Below are 20,284 nucleotides of genomic sequence, written 5' to 3'. Positions count from 1 at the left end.
ACTCATGACTGAGACTTGGGGCACACCCACAGTTAGGGGGCACAATACAAGCAATAAGCCAGCAAAGAACACCAGAGAACAGTTAAGTGACAGAACCAAGAGAGAGTACTGTCAGGAAATCCTAGAGGCAATATCCAGGAGAGGTTGGTCAAAAGGAACAAATGCTGCAAATAGGTCAAGAAGAATGAGAAATGAGAAAAGACCATTAGATTTAGCAACTAAGGTATGACTGCTAACTTTGGAGAGAACACAGTAATATTGCCAAAATAATCTCTTGGTTGTAGAGTCAGAGGATCAGGCTTTAAATCTTGCCTCTGATGCTATTTATTTGTATGGCCTTGAGTGAGTCACTTAATCACCCTGGGCTTCAGTCTCCTCTGATCAAAAACTTTAAAGGTTTCCTATGAAGCAAAGTTCAAAGTCCAGACTTTTAAAGCCCCCCATAATTAGAATACCACTTTTACTTTTTCAGGCTTCTCTGTTATTAATCCCCTCTATATCCTTTAGTCAACTTCTCTGCCCACAAAGAGGCAGTGAGCTCTTCTCTGTATGCCTGGAACATCCTCCTTCCCCATCTTTGCCTACTCCTAACCCCTTTTACAAGTCCAATTCAAATGACACCTCCTTATACAGCGTATAGCACACAGGCACTTAATAGAGGTATACTGAATAGCAAGCAGCTGTCAAAGTACCACAGCATGGAAGGAACCTACTATGTATCTGTTCATATGCTGTGTTTCTATTGTTCTTATCTTTCTAAGACAAGCTGATCATCAAAGGTGGAAAATTTTTTTGGCCAAACCTACTCATGAAGAATATTTACTGAACTGTGGAAGGGTTGGAATCTGCATCAGTATAGGGAGGAACCCAAAGTATTATCTCCACATTCAAACTTTTATAGTACAGCAAGAGAACTGTGGGCAACATATGAGAAATACTTTTGTAATTAGGCAGTAATTTACTTTGCCATCATTACTCCACCTACAGCAGAGAACAATTTGTTGAAGCTATGTTCTGGCAAAAAGGAGTTGGCCTCACAGTCCTTGAAGCTGCAATATAGGGGGAAAAGAGGTTTGACTCTTAGCTTAAAAGTTTTTCTTTCTAAATCCTTTTCATCACAAGTATGTAAATATTCTTAAGAGGATAAAAAAAGAAAGGCCATTACTTCAAAAATGACACATTTTCCAACTTTGCCATATTTTTCACATTCTTCCTTTGTTTCGCCTTCTAGATCTTCATCCACTTCTCCAGCACCCACCATGTTCTGCAAATCAAGGAAAAGAAATTCAATGATTTTATGTCAAACCAGATGATTATAGATATACAAACAGCAAATCTTAAAATTTCATAATGATAAATTTCCCACTTCAATCCTGACATACTGAAAATGTTCATTCCTGAAACATCTTAAAGCTAAGAGTTCTTTTAAAAATTGAAGGCATTTAATATTAAAGGAAGCCCTGGACTCAGATACTTAGCACCACACCCAGAAATAACTGGCCTTGTAACCTTGAGCAAGTTACTTAACCCCAACTGCTTTAAAAAAACAAAAGTACAATCAGTAAGCTATCATTTATATTTAGGTGATCCCTGGACATAAATTATGCAGGGAAAATAATTTAAGCAGTTACTGTTTTTGTTCTTTTATGTTTGAACAATATTTGAAACGAAGCCACACAAAAAGAAAAGACTTTTTTCTACTTACCCTTAGTAGAACCACTTTTGTAGGACACTTAAGGATTTCGGTTAATGGATTTGAATCTGATTTCTTGGATGCATCTGCAGCAACAGAATAAACCAAAATATATGTTGCGACAGTAAAAAGCTGGGTCAACTCTTGCCATCATGAAACAATGAAATCCAACAATGAGAATCTGATTTCTCCCAATATCATCTGAAGCACTTCAGCAATGTTTCACCCAACAGAAAAGAATACCTACTAATATAAAGTTGGCTTTGTTTTAGGGCATGCTTATCACGGTGATTTTCAAAGAGAGGCTTTTAGTTGCTGGATAAGTTATTATTTCACTTCCCAAAGTAGAGCAAATGGTTTGGGACAAATGCTCAAAATTTAACTTACTGCAGAATTCTGGCTTGGTTAAGTACAAAATGTTGCAAACCTGACAAGCAGCCACTGGTTCCATATTGGTTCCTTATCAGTAACAGTTTATGGCAAGTTAATAACTGACTGAAAATTCCTATTACTTTATGGGTAGTATAGCCTAAGGGAGGGCTGTGAAGTACTAAAAAAAAATTGGCTGCCAGTAGCCTTGTGATACTAAGACTCATTCCTCTTTTACAAGGCAGTCCTTTAAATATCTAAAGATAATTATGTCCCTAAAACTTGTCCTCTCCAGGCTAAACATCCCATCTACTGTACAATTAACTGCTTACTATATGGTAATGATTCTAATCATACCACTCCTTCCAGAATACAAGTACAAAAGTGAGGAAATGGAAGCAACGGGTATAGAGAACTTTTTCTGGGAGTTTGGTATGAAAAGGAGGAAGGATATATATATACACACACACACATATCTTTAGGTTGATTAGCTTAAGGAAATGGTAGGCTCAGGTGAAGGTTTTAAAGGATACAGGGGATCTGGAGATGTTTGTAGGCCACAAGTAAAGCATCAGTGGCTAAGAAGAGGTTGGAAATTAGGAAGAGAATATTGAAGGGCAAAGCAATCTTAGAAAAAGAGGAGATGGGATTAAGGATGCAAATAAAAGAACAGAGATCTAGAGGTAGGAAGGATCTCAGAGGTCACTGAATCCAACATCTTTATTTTGCAGATGAGGAAACAGGTGCATAGAAGTTAAATGGCTTGCACAGGGTCACAACTAGTAAGTGTTTAAGGATGGATATTCACCCAGGACTTCTTACTCCAAGTTCAGTGTCCTATCCATTACACTGTCTCTCAAGGGGTGGCATTGTAAAGAAGGGGTACCTCTTTCTCTAAGTCTATAGCAAAGGAGAAGATGGAGGATAATGCTGAAATGACATATAATACTGAACCAGGGAAGAAAAAGAACTTGTGACATCATTATGGTAAGTGTAATAAGAACCGGACAAGGAATAAAAATAGTGGTGTAAGGCAATGAAAGATCAGTTGAAACTGTATAACCTAAGTTTGTAGCTAATTTTTAAACAGATAATGACATAATTCAGGCTAGCATCTGAACAAGAAGACACTTAAAGTGTCTTAAAGGGACAAACAGTACAAAATTCAACTAGTTATCTCAAAGGTCAAGATTTTGAAGGAGAAAAGCAAGGCCAGAGCAGGGGCAGTGGCCTAGGGATCAGGGAGGGATATTGTGAATACAGGCTGTGGGAAGGTAGGAGAATAGACTTAAGAGGGTTAAGGTAAAAAGAAAACTATAAGGACAGGATAGTATTAAAGTGAGAAGTTCCCAAATTATGGATTGTGGAGGTCAGTACTTGTGGGTGATGATGTGATCAATGCAGCGTGTCAGTAGAGATCTGAGAAGGCTACAAGTAAAAGCACTAGGAGATGAGAGGCTGAATACTGGGGAGAGGAAATGAAGGAAAAAGCTCCTAGAAATACAGAGGATGAGATCAGAGGATTAAGGGTACACGCACAATATCACAGATTTAAAACTGGACAGGACCTAAGGAGCTATCAATGTTAGCATTTATCAGGAATCTTGGGAGTATCTTAACATATGCATGAGGAGCTCACTTCTGGAGGAAAGCCTTTAAGGGTACATTTTACTCTCTTGTGTCACATATTTTTTAATCAAGAAATAATACACTGAATGGAATCTTGTATTTTCTGAGCACTTCAGTCAATTATGTAACTATAAAAATGGTAGTCCAATAAAGAAAACTGTGAAAGTTTGCTCATTTTCTTCTCATAATTTCATGGAGGCTACTCCTGAAGTATGTATATCATTTGACTGATGACATCATAAAAGAAGAAAGTGTAAGCATATGAGTAAGTAATTACTGACATTATCTTTTCTCATTAAGAATCTGTCTGTTCAGGGTGGAGCCAAGATGGTATAGTAGAGGTAGCAGTCCAGCTGAACTCTGCCAACATTCCCCTCTAAACAACTTTAAAACAATGCATAAAATTGAATTTTTGAGAGGCATAGCCAACAAAAGGTTGGAGTGAGACATCTTTCCAGCCCAAGACAACCTGAGCAAGAAAGGTTGGTGACAAGAAGGTGGGGCTAGCTTGGAAGGTAAATGGCACCCGGCGGTGGGCCTAGAGGTGGCTATGACAGGGATAGCAGGAGCTTTGAGAACTCTCAGCTCAGAGACAGGATGGGGCAGTGGGAGGAAGAAACAACTGGAACAATGATCAGGAGATTATAGGAGCCCTTTTGCTGGCACTGGGCATCGGACCTGGCACTGTTTGGCAATGCTATTGCTTACATGCAATTCTGAGTCATGGTTCCAAGGCTAAGAGGAGTACATGTGGTCAGTCACAAGAGAGAAGGAGCCCTAGTCCCACAGTTCCAGAGCAGAAAGGTGCATTAGTGTTTAGGGTAGCAGAGGCCCTTCCTTGGTAAAGACCAGAGAGCATACCAGGAGATCAGTGACCACACCTCTCCCTGGATCACATTGCCTTGGAAGCACTGAAAACTTACAGACGTCTAGAACTAGCTCTGAAAAAAAGCAACACAAAAAAGCCTGAAGCTTAGGCCAGTGCCCCTCCCCCACCTCTAGGTGAACAGAATTCAACTTTAACATAAAGTTCAAAGTGAAAAAATAGGCTAAGAAATGAGTAAACAACAGAAAAAGGGGGTGGCTAGGTGGCACAGTGAATAGAGCATCAGCCCCTGGAGTCAGGAGGACCCGAGTTCAAATCCTGTCTCAGGCACATAACACACTAGCCGTGTGGTCTTGGGCAAGTCACTTAACCCCAACTGCCCTGCCCTACCCTCCCCTTCAAAAAAAGCAAAAAACAAAAACCAGAAAAAGGACACGACTATGAAAAGCTAATAAGGTAGCAGGGAAGACCAAGACAAAATTCAGAAGACATCAATGTGAAAAGTTGCAAGCAAAACCTCAAAGAAAAATGCAAATCAAAAATAGCCCAACAAGAATTCCTTGAAGAGCTAAAGAGATGAAAGTCTGAGTAAAAATGCAAAAAAGAAATAAGAGTGATGCAAGAAAATTATGAAAATAAAAGTTTTGCAAAAGAAGTACAAAAAATGCCAAAGAAAATAACATTCTAAAAAACAGAATTGGTCAAACGGTAAAAGAGGCACAAAAATTCATCAAAGAATTCCTTAAAAAGCAGAATTGACAAAATGGAAAAAGAGGTATAAAAGTTCACTAAAGAAAATGTTTCCTTAAAAATCAGAATTGGGGGGTGGCTAGTTGGCGCAATGAATAGAGCACTGGCCCTGGAGTCAGGAGGACCTGTGCTCAACTCTGGCCTCAGGCAGACACATAACACTCATTAGCCGTGTGGCCTTGGGCAAATCACTTAAACCCCAATTGCCCTGCCTTCCCCCCTCCAAAAAAAAAAAAAGCTAAAAAAAAAAAATTAGAATTGGGCAAGTAGAAGCTAATGACTCCATGAGACACCCAAAAAATAAATAAAATAAATAAAGCAAAGTTAAAAAAAAATGGAAAAAAAATTGTAATAAAATGTGAGGGGCGGCCAGGTAGCACAGCGAGTAAGAGCACTGGCTCCAGTGTCGAGATGACCTGGGGATCAAATCTGGGCTCAGATACTCAGCATCACACCCAGAAACAACTGGCCGTGTAACTTTGAGCAAGTTACTTAACCCCGATTGCTTTAAAAAAAATAAATAAAATAATGAAATGTGAAATATCTCACTGGAAAAACAACTGATCTGGAAAATAAAGGAGAGATAATTTAAGAATTACTGGACTACCTAAAAGCCATGGTCAAAAAAAAGACCCTAGACATCATATTTCAAGAAATTAAGAAAAGGAAACCTGCCCCAATAACTTAGAACCAGAAGGTAAAACAGAAACTGAAAGAATCGACTGATCACCTCCTGAAAGAGATCTCAAAATGAAAACTTCCACAAATATTACAGTCAAATTCCAGAGCTCCCAAGTCAAGGAGAAAATACTGCAAGCAACCAGAAAGAAACACTTCAAATATCATGAAGCCACCACAAGGATCACACAAAATTTAGCAGCTTCCAAGTTAAAGGAATGGAGGTTTTGGAATTTCATATTCCACAAGGCAAAAGAGCTCGGATTATAAACAAGAATAATTTATTCAGCAAAACTGAGTATAATCCTTCAGGGGAAAAATGGTCATTTAATAAAATACAGGACTTTCAAACATTCTTGATGAAAAGACCAAGAGCTGAATACAAAATCTGACAAACAGGAGATTCAAGAGTAGCATAAAAAGGCAAACACAAAAGAGAAATCATAAGGAATTTATTAAGGTTAAATGGTTTACATTCCTATGTGGGAAGATGAGACATTTAACTCCTAAAAACTTTACATTGTTAGGAATCTACATAGATAGAGGGCATAGGTGTATTATGTAGGGATAATCCAAAAAAAAAATGGGGAGGAGTAAGAAAAGGAGAGGAAGAATGGGGAAAATCTTCTCATAAAGGAGTGCAACGAAGAGTTTTTCAGTAGAGGAGACAATGACGTGGGAGGCAACACGACCCTCACTCCCATCAAAACTGGTTCAAAGAGGGGATAAGACAAAGTGGAAGAGGAGTAATGAATGGGAGGGTGGGTTAAGGGAGGCAGTGATCAGAAGCAAAACAGACTTCTGAGAAGGAAGGGGGGAATGAAAGGGGGAAGGAGATAAACAGAAGGAAATAGGATCGAGGGAAGCACAGTTAGAAATCGTAACTGTGAATGTGAACAGGATGAAGCAAAGAGCAATGGATTAGAAATCAGGATCCAACAACGTTTATAAGAGACATACTTGAAACAGGGACAGAGGGTTAAAATAAGGTGACGGAGGAGAATCTATTACGCTTCAGTTGAGGTAAAAAAAAAAAAAAAAAGACGGGTAGGAATTATGATAGGACAGCTAAGTGACACAGTGGATAAAGCACCAAGCCTAGATTCAGGGAGACCTGAGTTCAAATCTGGCCTCAGCCACTTACTAGATGTGTGAGTTTCCTTATCTGCAAAATGAAGTGGAGAAAGAAATGGCAAACTACTCCATTATCTTTTCTTTTTTTTAAGCAATTGGGGTTGAGTAACTCGCTCAAGGTTACATGGCCAGTTATTTCTGTGTGTGGTGCTGAGTATCTGAGCCCAGATTTGATCCCCAGGTCATCCCGACACCAGAACTGGTGCTCTTACTCGCTGTGCTACCTGGCCACCCCTCCCATTATCTTTTCTAAGAAAACCTCAAATGGCGTCACAAAGAATCGGAGACATCTAAATAATAAAGCAATCATGACCCCAGACGAAGGAAAAGCAAAAATAGACCTAATAACGAGATATAAGCAGGGAAACTACTTTTTGTTATAAAAAATGCTATCTACCTCCAGAGAGAGAACTAATGCACTCTGGATACAAAATGAAATATAACTTTTTCATTTTTTAAAATTTTTCTTGCCTTTTTTTGGGGAGAATACAGTTAATATAGAAATATACTTAGCATTATTTCATGTGTATAATTAACATATTGCTTGTCTTCTCAATGGGTGGAGAAGAAATGGAAGGAGAGAGAATCTGGAACTCAAAAAAAATTTTTTAATGTTAAAAATAAAAAGCACAGCCTGTGCTTCTCCCTATTCTCGATATCTTCCCCTCCCTGAGCTATCTTGTGAAATGAGCCCTAAATGCTTTCGAGATGATGCTGCCTCCTGCACAATTTTCTTCAGTACCTAACTAGTCTGGTCCAGCAACTCTTCCAGAATTCAACTTAAGAACCATTTCAACTTCCCTAATATCTCTGCTGGAGACTTGAGTGCCAGGTTCAAATGTGATGAAAATAGGTTGTTAGAGAAATACCAATTATTTTGTTCTATTTTTTGCCTTTCATTTTATCTATGAATGTTCTTGGGTTTGTGTGAGTTAAGCATAATACCAAGGTAAACCTTTCTTGTTTTTATTATTTTATAATGAGATATTACTCTTAATCTTTTGCCATCCTCCTCTGCAGTGTTTTACAAGTGAGTTAATGTTTTAAACACATGCTGTACTTAGATGTACCATCTCTCTATTTAGCAAAGAGAGAGGCAACTTGGAACAGTCAACAGAGCAATAGACTCAGGAAAACCTGAGTTCAAATCCTGCCTCAGACAATTACTGACACTGAACAAGTCACTTACTTTCTTAAAGACCCAGTTTTGGGTCAGCTAGGTAGAGCAGTGAATAGAGCACTGGCCCTTGAGTCAGGAGGACCTGAGTTCAAATTCAGCCTCAGACACTTGATACTTACCAGCTGTGTGACCTTGGGCAAGTCACTTAACCCCAATTGCCTTGCCCCTGTCAACAACAAAAAAAGACCTCACCTGTACAATGAGGAAAATAAGGGCATCTATCTTATAAGGGGTGTTGTGAGGTTCAAATGATATAAAACATCATATCAATGTTAGTGTTGTTGTTGTTATTATTATTTGAGATCAAGTGTTTTCTGCCTAATATGGTTTCAGCTTCTTCAGGTCCCCTCTTTTTGGTGACTGCTGTATACTGGTTAAACATTTAGACTAAATGAAGATATGAGTTCAATTTCTTTGCCTTTTTCGGTGTTCCATTTTTAGGCACCAATGACTTGTTTGAGTAAATCAGACTGAAGTGGTTGCAATTATTCATTGCTTTAATTTTATCTTCAAATCTGATGATTGCTTTCCTTTGTCTTAACTAGCTGATGGCTTAAATGCACAGAGAACTGATTCTTCTATGACTCCCACATTTGTCAAGAGTCAATTTCATTGTTGGTTTTTTTTTAAAAGAGAAAATGCTCCCCATATCCATTGCCTTTTAACTCTTCTTGTAGAAATGTTTGTTGATTAATAAAATATGATACAAAGGCACAAGACTACTGAGATAAACCTTTGACTCTTTTGGTTTTTCATAGATAAGGAATATTTTCTAAAACTTTTCACCATCCAACCTGTGCTCACCTCTGCACTGAAGTCACCAAGAATCAAAGCCATAAGTTAAACTCAGCTTGGAGGAGCTTGTCAAGTTCTTTGTATAATTTTGCTAACTTTCCATTTTCTACAACAGATATTACCACACAAAATGCAAATATATCCATACTTATTACATTGCATGGTGTGGCCAAGTGTATTCTTGGTGGTATTCTTTGCTGGTATTTGGGTACAAGATGAAACCAGCTAGGTGGTGCTGTGGGTTTAGTGATTGGCTTTGACATCAGGAAGCCTTGAGTATATAGGCTCAGACACTTAGAAGCTGTTTACCCCTGGGCAAGTCACTCAATCCCTGCCTGCCTCAGATTCTTCAACTATAAGAGGAGGCTAATATATTTAACACCTACCTCCCAGGTTGTGAGGACCAAATTAGATAATATTTATATGTAAAGTACCTGGCATATAATAGGTACTATGTAAATATTATTATCATTAAAAGTTTCATTTTTTTGTCTCTATATCATAGACATTTCTCAGACTTCCCTAAACTCCCAAACTGAAACCTCCCTCCACAACAAATAAAAAAATAAGCCAAACAGGCTGATATCATCCACAGCACTCTGTCCTAGCAGTGGCCTACCTCTCTGCTGCTGCTTACAACTCTCATTTTTCTCTTCAAGAAGAACCGAGTCACCTTTTCATTAGATTTCAACTCTGTCTTTTGGTTTTATCCATCATAACAAAATCAGTAAAATTTGATTTTGATCCTTTAAATAGGTACATCAAATTGTTAGCTGACAGATAAACACCTCATAATTAGAGTACTCCCTGTTTAAAGATAGTCTACGAACCAATTTCCAACAATAACCTACTTAAATGAATGGCTGAAAGAAGGAACTCCATGGCCCAGCTATATTAATGGCTATGGGCAGCCTACAGACTCAGTGATTCTTAATGCTTTCTGACATCCTTTCCTGTCACTGTGAAAGCAGAACGGGGCTGCTCAGGACTGAGGGACATTTTAAATGGATTTCACTGAACAGCCACAGTCAAAGAATTCATCACTTGGTGACCAGTTTCTCTGTAATGAGCATCTCTGTATTTAGCTAAGTTATGCCCCAGACTACAGATTTAGTTGGTAACAAGTGTGGTACCCGAAGCCCTTTTAGCATGACTGAACTTTACAGAGCCTATATGTTAGGATAGTTTTTAAGAATATGTCACTTCCACAACATACTGATGTACTGGAGTAAGACTACATAGAGTTTAAATAAATCCCTAAAATGCTACCCTTGAGCTTTGGCCTGATTTTAATTCACTCTTAGGGAAAAACAATTCTGACCTGCAACAAAATTATAGACTAATGTCAGAACACAATTAAGAAAAAATTTGGGACGGCTAGGTGGCACAGTGAATAGAGCACCGGCCCTGAATTCAAATCCGGCCTTAAGACGCTTAACACTTACTAGCTATGTGACCTTGGGCAAGTCACTTAATCCCAATTGCCCTGTCCTCCCCACTCCAAAAAGCAGAAAAAAAAAATATTTAGGTCTCAGATATGAAAGCAAAATTTAGCTGAAGGAATTAAATAGTATGAAATAATACGATAAATGATATCATGATGTCATTTAAGAATGATAAAATAAACAGGATATATGTAATCAAGAGAACTCAAGATTTATCTGATAACATGGCATACATATATCACCAATATTAATGCTACAAAATTGATATTATGTTTCAGTTTCACATTAAGATTCTTTCTTCAAAAGAAAATGTTGTCTCATCTTTTTCTAATGGCTTTTTTTAAAGAAAGAAAAAAAGATTTTCTTTTCCTCCAATTTCCCCATTTTTCCCTGTTAGGAGTTTAAATCTACAGCCTTATTCCAAAAATTAAAGGCAAGAACCTGGCTGTTTCTCATGATAGGAATACTCCTTCCTCCTCTGCTCTGCCTACTGAGCTCCCTAGTTTCCTTCAGTCCCAGCTGAAGTCCCATCCTTCCCTGACTTCCAGGGTCTTCTCCGTTAATCATTTCCTGCTTATCCTGTATACAGTTTGCTTTGCATACAGTTGTATGCATCTCCTCTCCCCCATTAGACTGTAAAGCACCTTGTGGACAGGGACTGTCTTGTTTCTTCTTGTACCCCTAGAGCTTAGCATAGTGCCTGGCACACAGAAGGCAACAAATAAATGTTTACTGATTGACTGACTGAAGAACCATCTAAAAAAAATCTGTAGTTTTGGGGAAAATGTAATATCGAGGAATATACTCTTCCAGAAAAACTGCTAACTGAGTGAAGGGCTATGGGCTCTCTTGCTCTCCTTGATGTCTACAGCCAAACTGTCCTTGTTCAGGAAGACATACCTTTCTCTGTAGCATCGCCAACAATGATCTTGCCACCTCGCTTACTTGTCTTTTCAACTGACAGCGCCGTGCTCAGTCCCTGCTCATGCTTTCCAAGGCCCTGGCCTTCTCGGAAGCCATACTTCTGCATGATTTTATGAGCTACGGTGCCACTAGCAAGAGGAACAACGAAAAGTATGATGTGAGTCAGTTTTCTTGTCCTTAAAATCAAACTGACATTCAAAGGATTTTGTGAGTTCTGGCATGTTACAAAAATAAATTTTAGATAATACAACAGCACATAAATATAAACAGTACTTTGGGATTCAGGTGACAAAATAAGTTGGAATATAGTACTAGATAACAATATCAGCTGGAAAGGGGCTGAGTAAATTAATGGATAATAGGCATATGCAGGATAAAAGTGTTATGAAAAGTTAAAATCGAGCAAGTTTCACATACTAAAGTGAAGAAATTCCTAATGAGAGAAAATAGCACAAAGATCTAGTAGGCCAATGGGACAAGAAAAAATTCTTGTCTCACTATATTTAGAATCCTGAAGATTCTAAGCAAATGACATCTAACTCAAAATGTACAGTGTCTATTTGCAAATTATATTAGAAATTAATAATTACAGGCATGATATTTATAATGAATACAAAGCTGAACATGAAAATTATAAAAACAACTTAAATGGACAAGTTTTTAGAGAAGATGATGATACTCTGTTGGAATGTCATCCAAATTCACTAAGGAGTCGATCCTTGAAGACAGTGTAGAACAAAAATAATTTAACTATACACAAAAGCACATACTAATATTCAGGTAACAGCTATGTGTGTCAAAGAGATTGAATGTTCCTTTTTACCTACATTCCAGATCAAAGATTTCAAGCTATAAAGGATGTTAGGGGTCAACTATTCCAACCTCATTTTACAGATTAGTAAACTGAAGAAAACATTGACTGAGATCTGTCCAAGGTCACACAGGTAGTAAGTGGCAGAGTTAGAATTCAAAACTAGTGACCTGGACTTAAAATTCAGTGGTCTTACACTATTCTACACTGCTTCTACTTAACAATGTTGCTCAAATTCTTACAAATTTATTTTTTGAAATGAATTCAACTGAAATAATTACCCCATATTAGCAAGGAAGGAATTACTGGGCCCTGTTGGAGATCGTGGTCTTTCTTGTTCATCATACACAGGGGGAGGAATAGCAGCTTTGGAAGACTGTGAACGAGGTCTTGACTCCTCTTCAAATGGAAAGTCTCTGGGTACTGTTTAGATAGAATGAAACAAGCTTACAAAGAGAAAATTTTGACAAAGAATTTGTATCTTTAGAAAATTATTTTTATTGCATTAACTACTTCAAATACTTATGTTTCATGCAGTTTAATGAAGGTCTGAGAAGAAATAAAATCTTTTATGTCTCATACCCAAGACTTAAGAGTATACCACAATAAAGAACAGCTACCAGGATCCCAAACTGTTCCTTGGACTACCTGTCTCCCTTCTTGCCTTTAACCCAAAATGAGACAAATAAAATTATGAAAACTGCTAGGGGCAGAGGAGAATGTGATGTTTAAATATTATTCAGGCAGACCCACACTGATGATATATATACACCTGACATAAAAGTGGCATGCTGGTAGGGACAGGAACTCCTCTTCTTTCCTTGCCAATGCTAGATCTGCAGTTGTCAACCCTGTGAGATTCTCTAGTACAAACCACAGGAACTACCCCAGCGATTTGGAGCTGAGGAGTCACCACTCTAAAGTCTAAAATATCAAATGTGCCAGGTGGGCCATGGCAGGAGGATTTCAGTCCAATAACAGGGCTGAAGTAAAGCTAACGGTATTTGTGACAGTGCAAGGTGGAACACAAACACTTTTTCTCTAGAAACATGGTACTTAGGTTCTAGAACACTATACTTTAATGGCATCACAGGTTAAATAGTCATTAGGGGACTGGCCTAAGAAATATAAATTATATTATGGCTAACATCTAAATCTAAATGAGAAAATATATTTTAAATTAAAACCAACACATTAAAAATGACCTTTTAGAACCTAATCCTTTTGGAAACGAGGGATTATCTTATTTTATATTTGCAACAATAGTCTTTCTTGTTTTCTATGATTTTTCATTTTAAGTGAATGGTGTTTCAATTACATTTTTTATAGTTTGTTAAATATCCTTGGCCTAGGAACCTAATCACCATCTGTAATATTGTTTCTCTGGAAAAAGCCATTTCTATTTAAATAGGTTATATACAAAATAAAAATTTTAACATACAATATAATTAAGAAAAACTTGGTTATATAAAGGAGAGAAAATAGGACAAAATTCCAGTGGTCCTGACTTATAGTTTTATAGCAATATACTGGCTCATGCTATTTATGTACTCAACTATATCAGGCGTGTGATTTAATAATTATGAATATAGCAGGGAGAATAATGCTTACCACTCACTTACCTTTTCTTCCTCCTCCTAATAATAATTTTACTGCTTTAAAGGTTACAAAGACCTTTATATATTATTATTTCATTTGATTCTTTCATAGCAAAGTTATAGGACAGTAGATAATTATACATGAATAGTAAATTACAAACTTACAACAGACTGAAATCTGAAACTCAAGACCATGCACCTACCCTTTGCAGTAGATCATAACACATCAGAAAATATGGAGAATCTCTTGTTTTAAAGGTTATTAAGCAGAGTATTTATACCATAATTCTACTTTTTGGGGGTTAGCTTAAATAGCCTGGATGACTCCTCAAATTCCTTCCAGCTCATTACAATTTTGTTAATGGAAGAGGTGGAAAGCTGTAGAGATCTGCCCAGGAGCTAAACAGATCCACAAACACAATGCCTTGAAATTAATAACAAGGAAATTAAAAATCCTGTAAGCTTCTGCCATCTAGTGGAAAGTGATCTACACTACAATTTTCTATGGCAGTCACTAAAAAAATGTCCAGGTAAAGAACCCAGATTTTTTCAAATTAATCCACTGATACTTCTTTAATTGGCAAAGGATACAACTTTTCATCTTTAAGTCAATATACCAATTCCAAAAAACAATAGCAAAATCACCAAAATAAAATGGACCTACTAAAACACAGTATTCTGGGGGTGGCTAGGTGGCGCAGTGAATAGAGCTCGGTCCTGGAGTCAGGAGGACCTGACACTTAACACTCACTAGCTGTGTGATCTCGGGCAAGTCACTTAACCCCAACTGCCCTGCCCTCCCCCCTCCAAAAAGCAAAAAATAAAACAGTATTCAGAACATGGCTGGTACACTGGGAAATAGAAAATTTTTACACCACATAGGAGATTGTGCTAGATTACAGTGGTAAAAGCAGCAAGAAAATATATGAAACCTCTTTGGACCCAAGGAATTAAGGATAGGAAAGTCTAACCCTGGCCCTGTCTGTAAATCTGCAAAAAGACTGATTTATCTTAAAGAAGTGGCTTATACAGTTAAACTACATCTAGAACAGAGGAAAACAAATCAGTTACTACCCCCCTTAACTTCAGGAAACCCAGCTAAGAATTTTAATCATTGAGTCATAGCTAGCATGAGACATTTTAAGGAATGAATGAAGCCAAGATATAGATTAACATACATTCTTTGTCTTTTTCCACGAGAGAAGTTGGTGGTGCAATGGCAGCACCTCCCATACCTGCAAATTAACATAAATTGAATTGATTAAAGGCATGGAAAAAATAAAACCCTATGTTTCAAATTACTAAAAAGAGAACTACATATTAAAACTGAGATTTTACCTTGGACCCGAAAAATTGGCAAAGTTAGATGGGAACAGTTAGTGATGGAGGGGTTAAGAGAAGATCAGCACATTAGCATACTGGCTGGCAGAGCTATGCACTGGCTCAATCATTAGAGAAAACAATTTGTAATTAAACTAGAAAAGTAAGTTCTACATGCCCTTTTACCTAGGTAAAGGTTACAAAAAAAAGGTCTCATATATACAAAAATATTTATGGCAATATTTTTTTATAGTAGAAAAGAAATGTAAAGTGGACACATAATGGTGAATGTTACATTAACAAACTATTATGGTACCATAGGAAATGAGGACTATGAAGAATTCTGGAGATTTGTGAAGGCTTGTATGAATGGCTATCAAGCAAAATAAGCAGAACTCTAAAGGCAAAACAATCCTCCTTTTCTTGGTAGAGAGGGGGGAGGCCCATGCCATCCATCAGACCTAGTCAATGTGTTGATTTATTTTACTTAACTACTTTTTTGTTACAAGGGAGAGTAATGGGAGGAAGTGAGTGGGAAGTTGGAAAGTGACCACAATTTTTTTTAAAAGGCTCATGAATAAAACTGTTATTGATTTTTCACGAAAAAATTTTAGAAGTCAGATTCTTGAAGACTTAAATCTGCATTATGGCTGTCATCAAAATGGAAAAAATATCATCACCTAAATCTTATCAACATGTAAGTTAGAGAAACCAATTGACAAAGTACTGGGGATACAAAGACACAAATGAAACAGTCCCTGCTTCAAAACAATAATATTCACCTAGGGGAAAACCATATATACACAAATAAGTAAATACCAAGTAACTGTGACTGCATGAGGGAGTGCCAGCAACTAGGAGGAGGATCAGGGATGGCGCTGGAGCTCTACTGTAGGCCAATGTGGATGGAAGGGGATAAAGCTTGAGAAGAAGTGAAGTGAAATTAGTCTGGAAAAATAGATTGAAGCCAAACTGAAGGGTTTTAAATGTCATAGGAGCTTTTATTCTATCCAGAGGTAATAGGGTGACACTGAAGTTTTGGGGGCAGAATAGTACGTTCAGATCCAGTTTCCTCCTTCATCATTCAATTGAAAATGCCCTCCTCAAAGTTACCAATGAACTCTTAGTTGCCAAATCTATAGCCTCTCCTTAACCTTCAATTTTCTTGACCTCTACATCCTTTGACACTATTAATCATCTCTTCTGGATACACTTTTCTAAGAGCATCTAATGCTGCTCTCTCATCTCTCCTCCTTTCTAAATGACCACTCCTTCCCAGTCTTCCTCTGCTGGTTCTTCATCCCTGTCGCCACCACTAAATATGAGTGGCCCCCAAGACCCTGTCCTGGGATGAGCTCTTCTCTTTCTCTCTGTATTTTCTCACTTGGTGATCTAAGCCTTTAGGTGTTCTGTTACCATCTCCATGGAGATCTATATATCCAATCCTAGTCTTTCTCCTGAGCTCCAGTCCTTTACCACCAAATTATTGGACGTTTCAAACTAGATATTCCATAACGTCTCATTATCTTTTCCCTCAAACCCAGCTCTTTATAGAACTGCCCTATTCCATCATCCTTCCTCTGACCCAGGCTCATAACCTCATATCCTCTAGTCCTCATGCTCACTCATCTCCTCCATATCCAACTTGTGCCAAATCTTGTCATTTGTACCTTCACATCTTCTCTCATATACACCCTCTTCCCACGATTCAAATATCCACAAACCTACTACTACAGGTCCTCATCATCACTTGCCTAGTCTATTTCAATAGCCTTCTAAATGGGATTCCTGCCTCAAGTCTCTCTGCATTCTATTCTCTACTCAGCTGCCAGTGATTTTCCTAAAGTAAAGGTCTGACCGTGTCACTCTCCTAATCAATAAATTTCAGTAGCTCCCTATGTCTTCTAGGGTCAAATATATAGTCCTCTGTCATTTAAAGCCCACCCCCACTCCCAAGCCAGCCCCTTTCTACTTTTCCTCTTCTTACATTTTACTACCTTCCACACATTTTTCGATACAGTTAAACGAGCTACTTGCTCTTTCTTGTCATTCCATCTGCCGTTTCAATGCTTTTCTAATGGCTGTTTCCCATGCTTGGAATCCTTTCTCTCCTCACCTCCACCTCTTAGCTTCCCTAGGAAGTTTTTTCAGGTTCCTCCTCCCAGCCCCCTATTTCCCCAACTATTAGTGCCTTCCCTGAGATTACCTCTCATCTATGCTACATTTATTTTTTACTGTGTACATGCTGGACAGCTAGATGGCACAGTGGATAGAGCACTGGGCCTCATGTACTAGCTGTGTGACCCTAGGCAAATTACTTAAGCTCTATTTGCCTCCAGTTCCTCTCTGTAAAAGAGATAACAGTGGATTAGGAAATGGCAAATGATTATCTTTGCCAAGAAAACCCCATGGACCCATGGGGTCACCAAGAGTCAGACAAGACTATACAACATTTACATGTTCTCTCCTCCATTAGTTTGAGCTCCTTGAGAACAGACTGTTTGGGACAACAGCGTCTGGCACACACAATAAATGCTTACTGACTCACTAGCTTTAAGAATGTCAATGATTCTTATATCTGTGTACTTTTTATTCATCTCCAAATTCTTGAAAAATTTTTTTAAAAGTCAACAATAACAATGTTGACAAAGATTTTCATTATTAAAAATGAAAAGTTACTATCAGGCACCAGATTACCCTTTCCCTGTGCATATCAGTGCTAAAGTCAGTATATTCTAAGTTTTCTAGTTTCACCATAAGGCTATTAGGTCTCACAAAATAATGACTGTATCTAATAATATTAGATCACTGTGATTTTTGCCTGTTTAAAGTCTTAGTTCTCAGTGATGATTACAAGATCATAATATTTTAATTAGTTTCATTTCTTTGACATAAATTTCTTAACTTCCACAGATCGTATTTAAAAGAAAAATCAGCAATCCATGATGAAGTTTATGATTATCAGAATAGTTTTGCACTTCATACTGTGAAGCATTATAAATAAAGTATACTGTAAGTAAAGTATATCTGCTTTTACTGTTCAGGGAGAATGCCTTTCCAACACACAATGACCAATCTAATTCAAATAAGGAAAAAATATGTGGCAAATTCTTTTACCATACTTCTTTTCCTCCTTTATCACTGGTAATCTTTCTCCTCATCAGAATCAAATGTCCAGTGGGCATTTCTTATAGAGAATACATTACTTTTTTTAATTAATTTTAGTGTTTAGTTTTAAATAGTCCATTAACTGGAAGTTTCTTGTTTAACAGATTTACAAAGTGGGATTAGACTTTAGATTGAAAATCAGTTGCTCATCTTGGAAGAAAGTAAGCTACTCTAATTGAACTAAAGAACATGTCAGTTAACATGAGGTTCTGGCTAGGGCTTAGCAATATGTGACCCACAATGGCAAAGAATTTGGATATAGCACCTAACATAGCATAAGGCACATAGTAGGCAGATGCTTAAATAGTAGGTATGATCAGATGACTCCCATTTCAATAAACTTCAGTAGCTAGCTCCTTCACCCTCCAGATCCAAATGGAAAATTCTCTGCTAGGTTTTTTTTTTGAGGGAAGAAGGCAAGGCAACTGGGGTTAAGTGACTTGTCCATGGTCACACAGCTAGTTAAGTGTCAAGTGTGTGAGGCCAGATTTGAACTCAGGTCCTCCTGACTTCAGGGCTGGTGCTCTATTCACGGTGCCACCTAGCTGCTCTCTCTCTTCATAACCTGTCCCTTTCCTATGTTTCCAATTTCCTTACTACCCTTCTACGTATTCTGTGGGCCAGAAACACTGGAGTTCTTGCATACAATTCTCCATCTCCTAAGTCCAAGTATTTCCCCTGGCTGTCCTCATTCCTGGAACACTCCCCTATCTCATCTCTGCTTCCTCACTACCCAGGCTTCTTTCAAGTCTCAGCTAAGTTCCATCTAGTTTTTTCTAGTTTTCCTTACTCCTAGTACCTAAGAAATAACTTCTGAGACTACTCCCAATTTATTCTGAACATATCTTGTATGCACAAAGTTGTTTAATTATTGTCTCCCCCATTAGACTGTGCACTCCTTAAAATCAAGGACTGGTTTTTGCTTTTTGTATTATCCGAGCTTAGCACAGAGCCTGGCACAGAGTAGGTGCTTAATAAATGCCAGCTGATGTTAAATACCTACCAAATTGAAGATTTATAGAAAAAGAGATACAGAAAAAGCACCTGCATATCTGCATTTCACAAGGTGAAAGAAAAGTATCTGGAAGAACAACAAAGAATACTAATCTAATTCAGGTTGGGCATGGGGGTAGGGTGGAGGGAACCACAGCATTTTCTTGTTCCTTACTTCTTTTCCTCCTTTCTCGCTCATAATCTTCATCTTCATCAGAATCTGGATCTGGTCGTCTTGAAAACCCACTAGCTTCATGCCTGTCTTTACGCCTCCTAAAAATACAGGAAACAAAATATTTGTAAAACCTTTTCCACCCATACCCAGGTCTCATTCTGCTTTAGTGCAGAAATGTTTAGAGTCTGAATGTTACTACAAAATGCAAATGAATGTTACTTCTATCTTTCATGTACCCATGGATATATCACCTGTTTTATTCTGCATTTTCCCAAAGAATCTAAATGGAAAAAAAAAGGAGCAGGGAGAAAAGGGAAAAAAGAGAGCATTTTTATTGCCCTTTCTTTTATTTATAGCAATTAGAAAAATATAAACCCTTGGAAATTCTTAGTGGAGCTGTGTGCTTACTTCAACAATAACAAGCTGACTATGAAATTGAGTTATAATCCCCAGTGACCAGAGATAAATCCTGGTTGGGACCAAGAGTTGGTGGTATTAGTAAAGGAAAATAGGCAGCTCAAACCTTGAGACCCACAGAGGAAAACAAAGGGGTGAAACAGACATGGACTGATAAGTTCCTTGGAACTTACTGACAGTAGGAACAGGCTCCATCCTCAAAAACCTCTCTACCTTATTTTTCTTTCACCCTCAGAGACTGAATCCTGTTAGAAAGGTGCTATTGTTGGTCACTTTTCAACCATTTCTCTTCACTGGTCACACAATGCTAGAGATGATACCATAAATACTACAGGAAAAAAACAGCAAATTCTTAACTTATCCCAGTTCCAAAGTTGAT

The 20,284-nt window shown here is 37.8% G+C and overlaps 1 protein-coding gene across 3 annotated transcripts in view; it reads right to left on the bottom strand.

Annotated features, from left to right (window-relative positions):
* The window catches only part of LOC138175808 (splicing factor 45), a 62,131-nt gene that overhangs the window by 2,557 nt on the left and 39,290 nt on the right, over positions 1-20,284 (bottom strand). For all 3 annotated transcript variants that reach the window (XM_069106307.1, XM_069106306.1, XM_069106308.1), the window contains 6 exons: positions 19,489-19,586; positions 15,011-15,067; positions 12,516-12,657; positions 11,400-11,551; positions 1,706-1,779; positions 1,166-1,264 (listed from right to left, as the gene is read on the bottom strand). In XM_069106307.1, coding sequence (XP_068962408.1) covers positions 1,166-1,264; positions 1,706-1,779; positions 11,400-11,551; positions 12,516-12,657; positions 15,011-15,067; positions 19,489-19,586 — 622 coding nt within the window. The remainder of the gene's footprint in view (positions 1-1,165; positions 1,265-1,705; positions 1,780-11,399; positions 11,552-12,515; positions 12,658-15,010; positions 15,068-19,488; positions 19,587-20,284) is intronic.

This window comes from Petaurus breviceps, unplaced genomic scaffold (genome assembly GCF_028583685.1).
Source record: "Petaurus breviceps papuanus isolate PSGF00001 unplaced genomic scaffold, PetGlider_PUasm1.0 79, whole genome shotgun sequence".
Taxonomy (NCBI): Eukaryota; Metazoa; Chordata; class Mammalia; order Diprotodontia; family Petauridae; genus Petaurus; species Petaurus breviceps.
The sequence above is the reverse complement of the archived record's forward strand: the minus strand, read 5'-3'. Positions and strand labels throughout refer to the sequence as shown.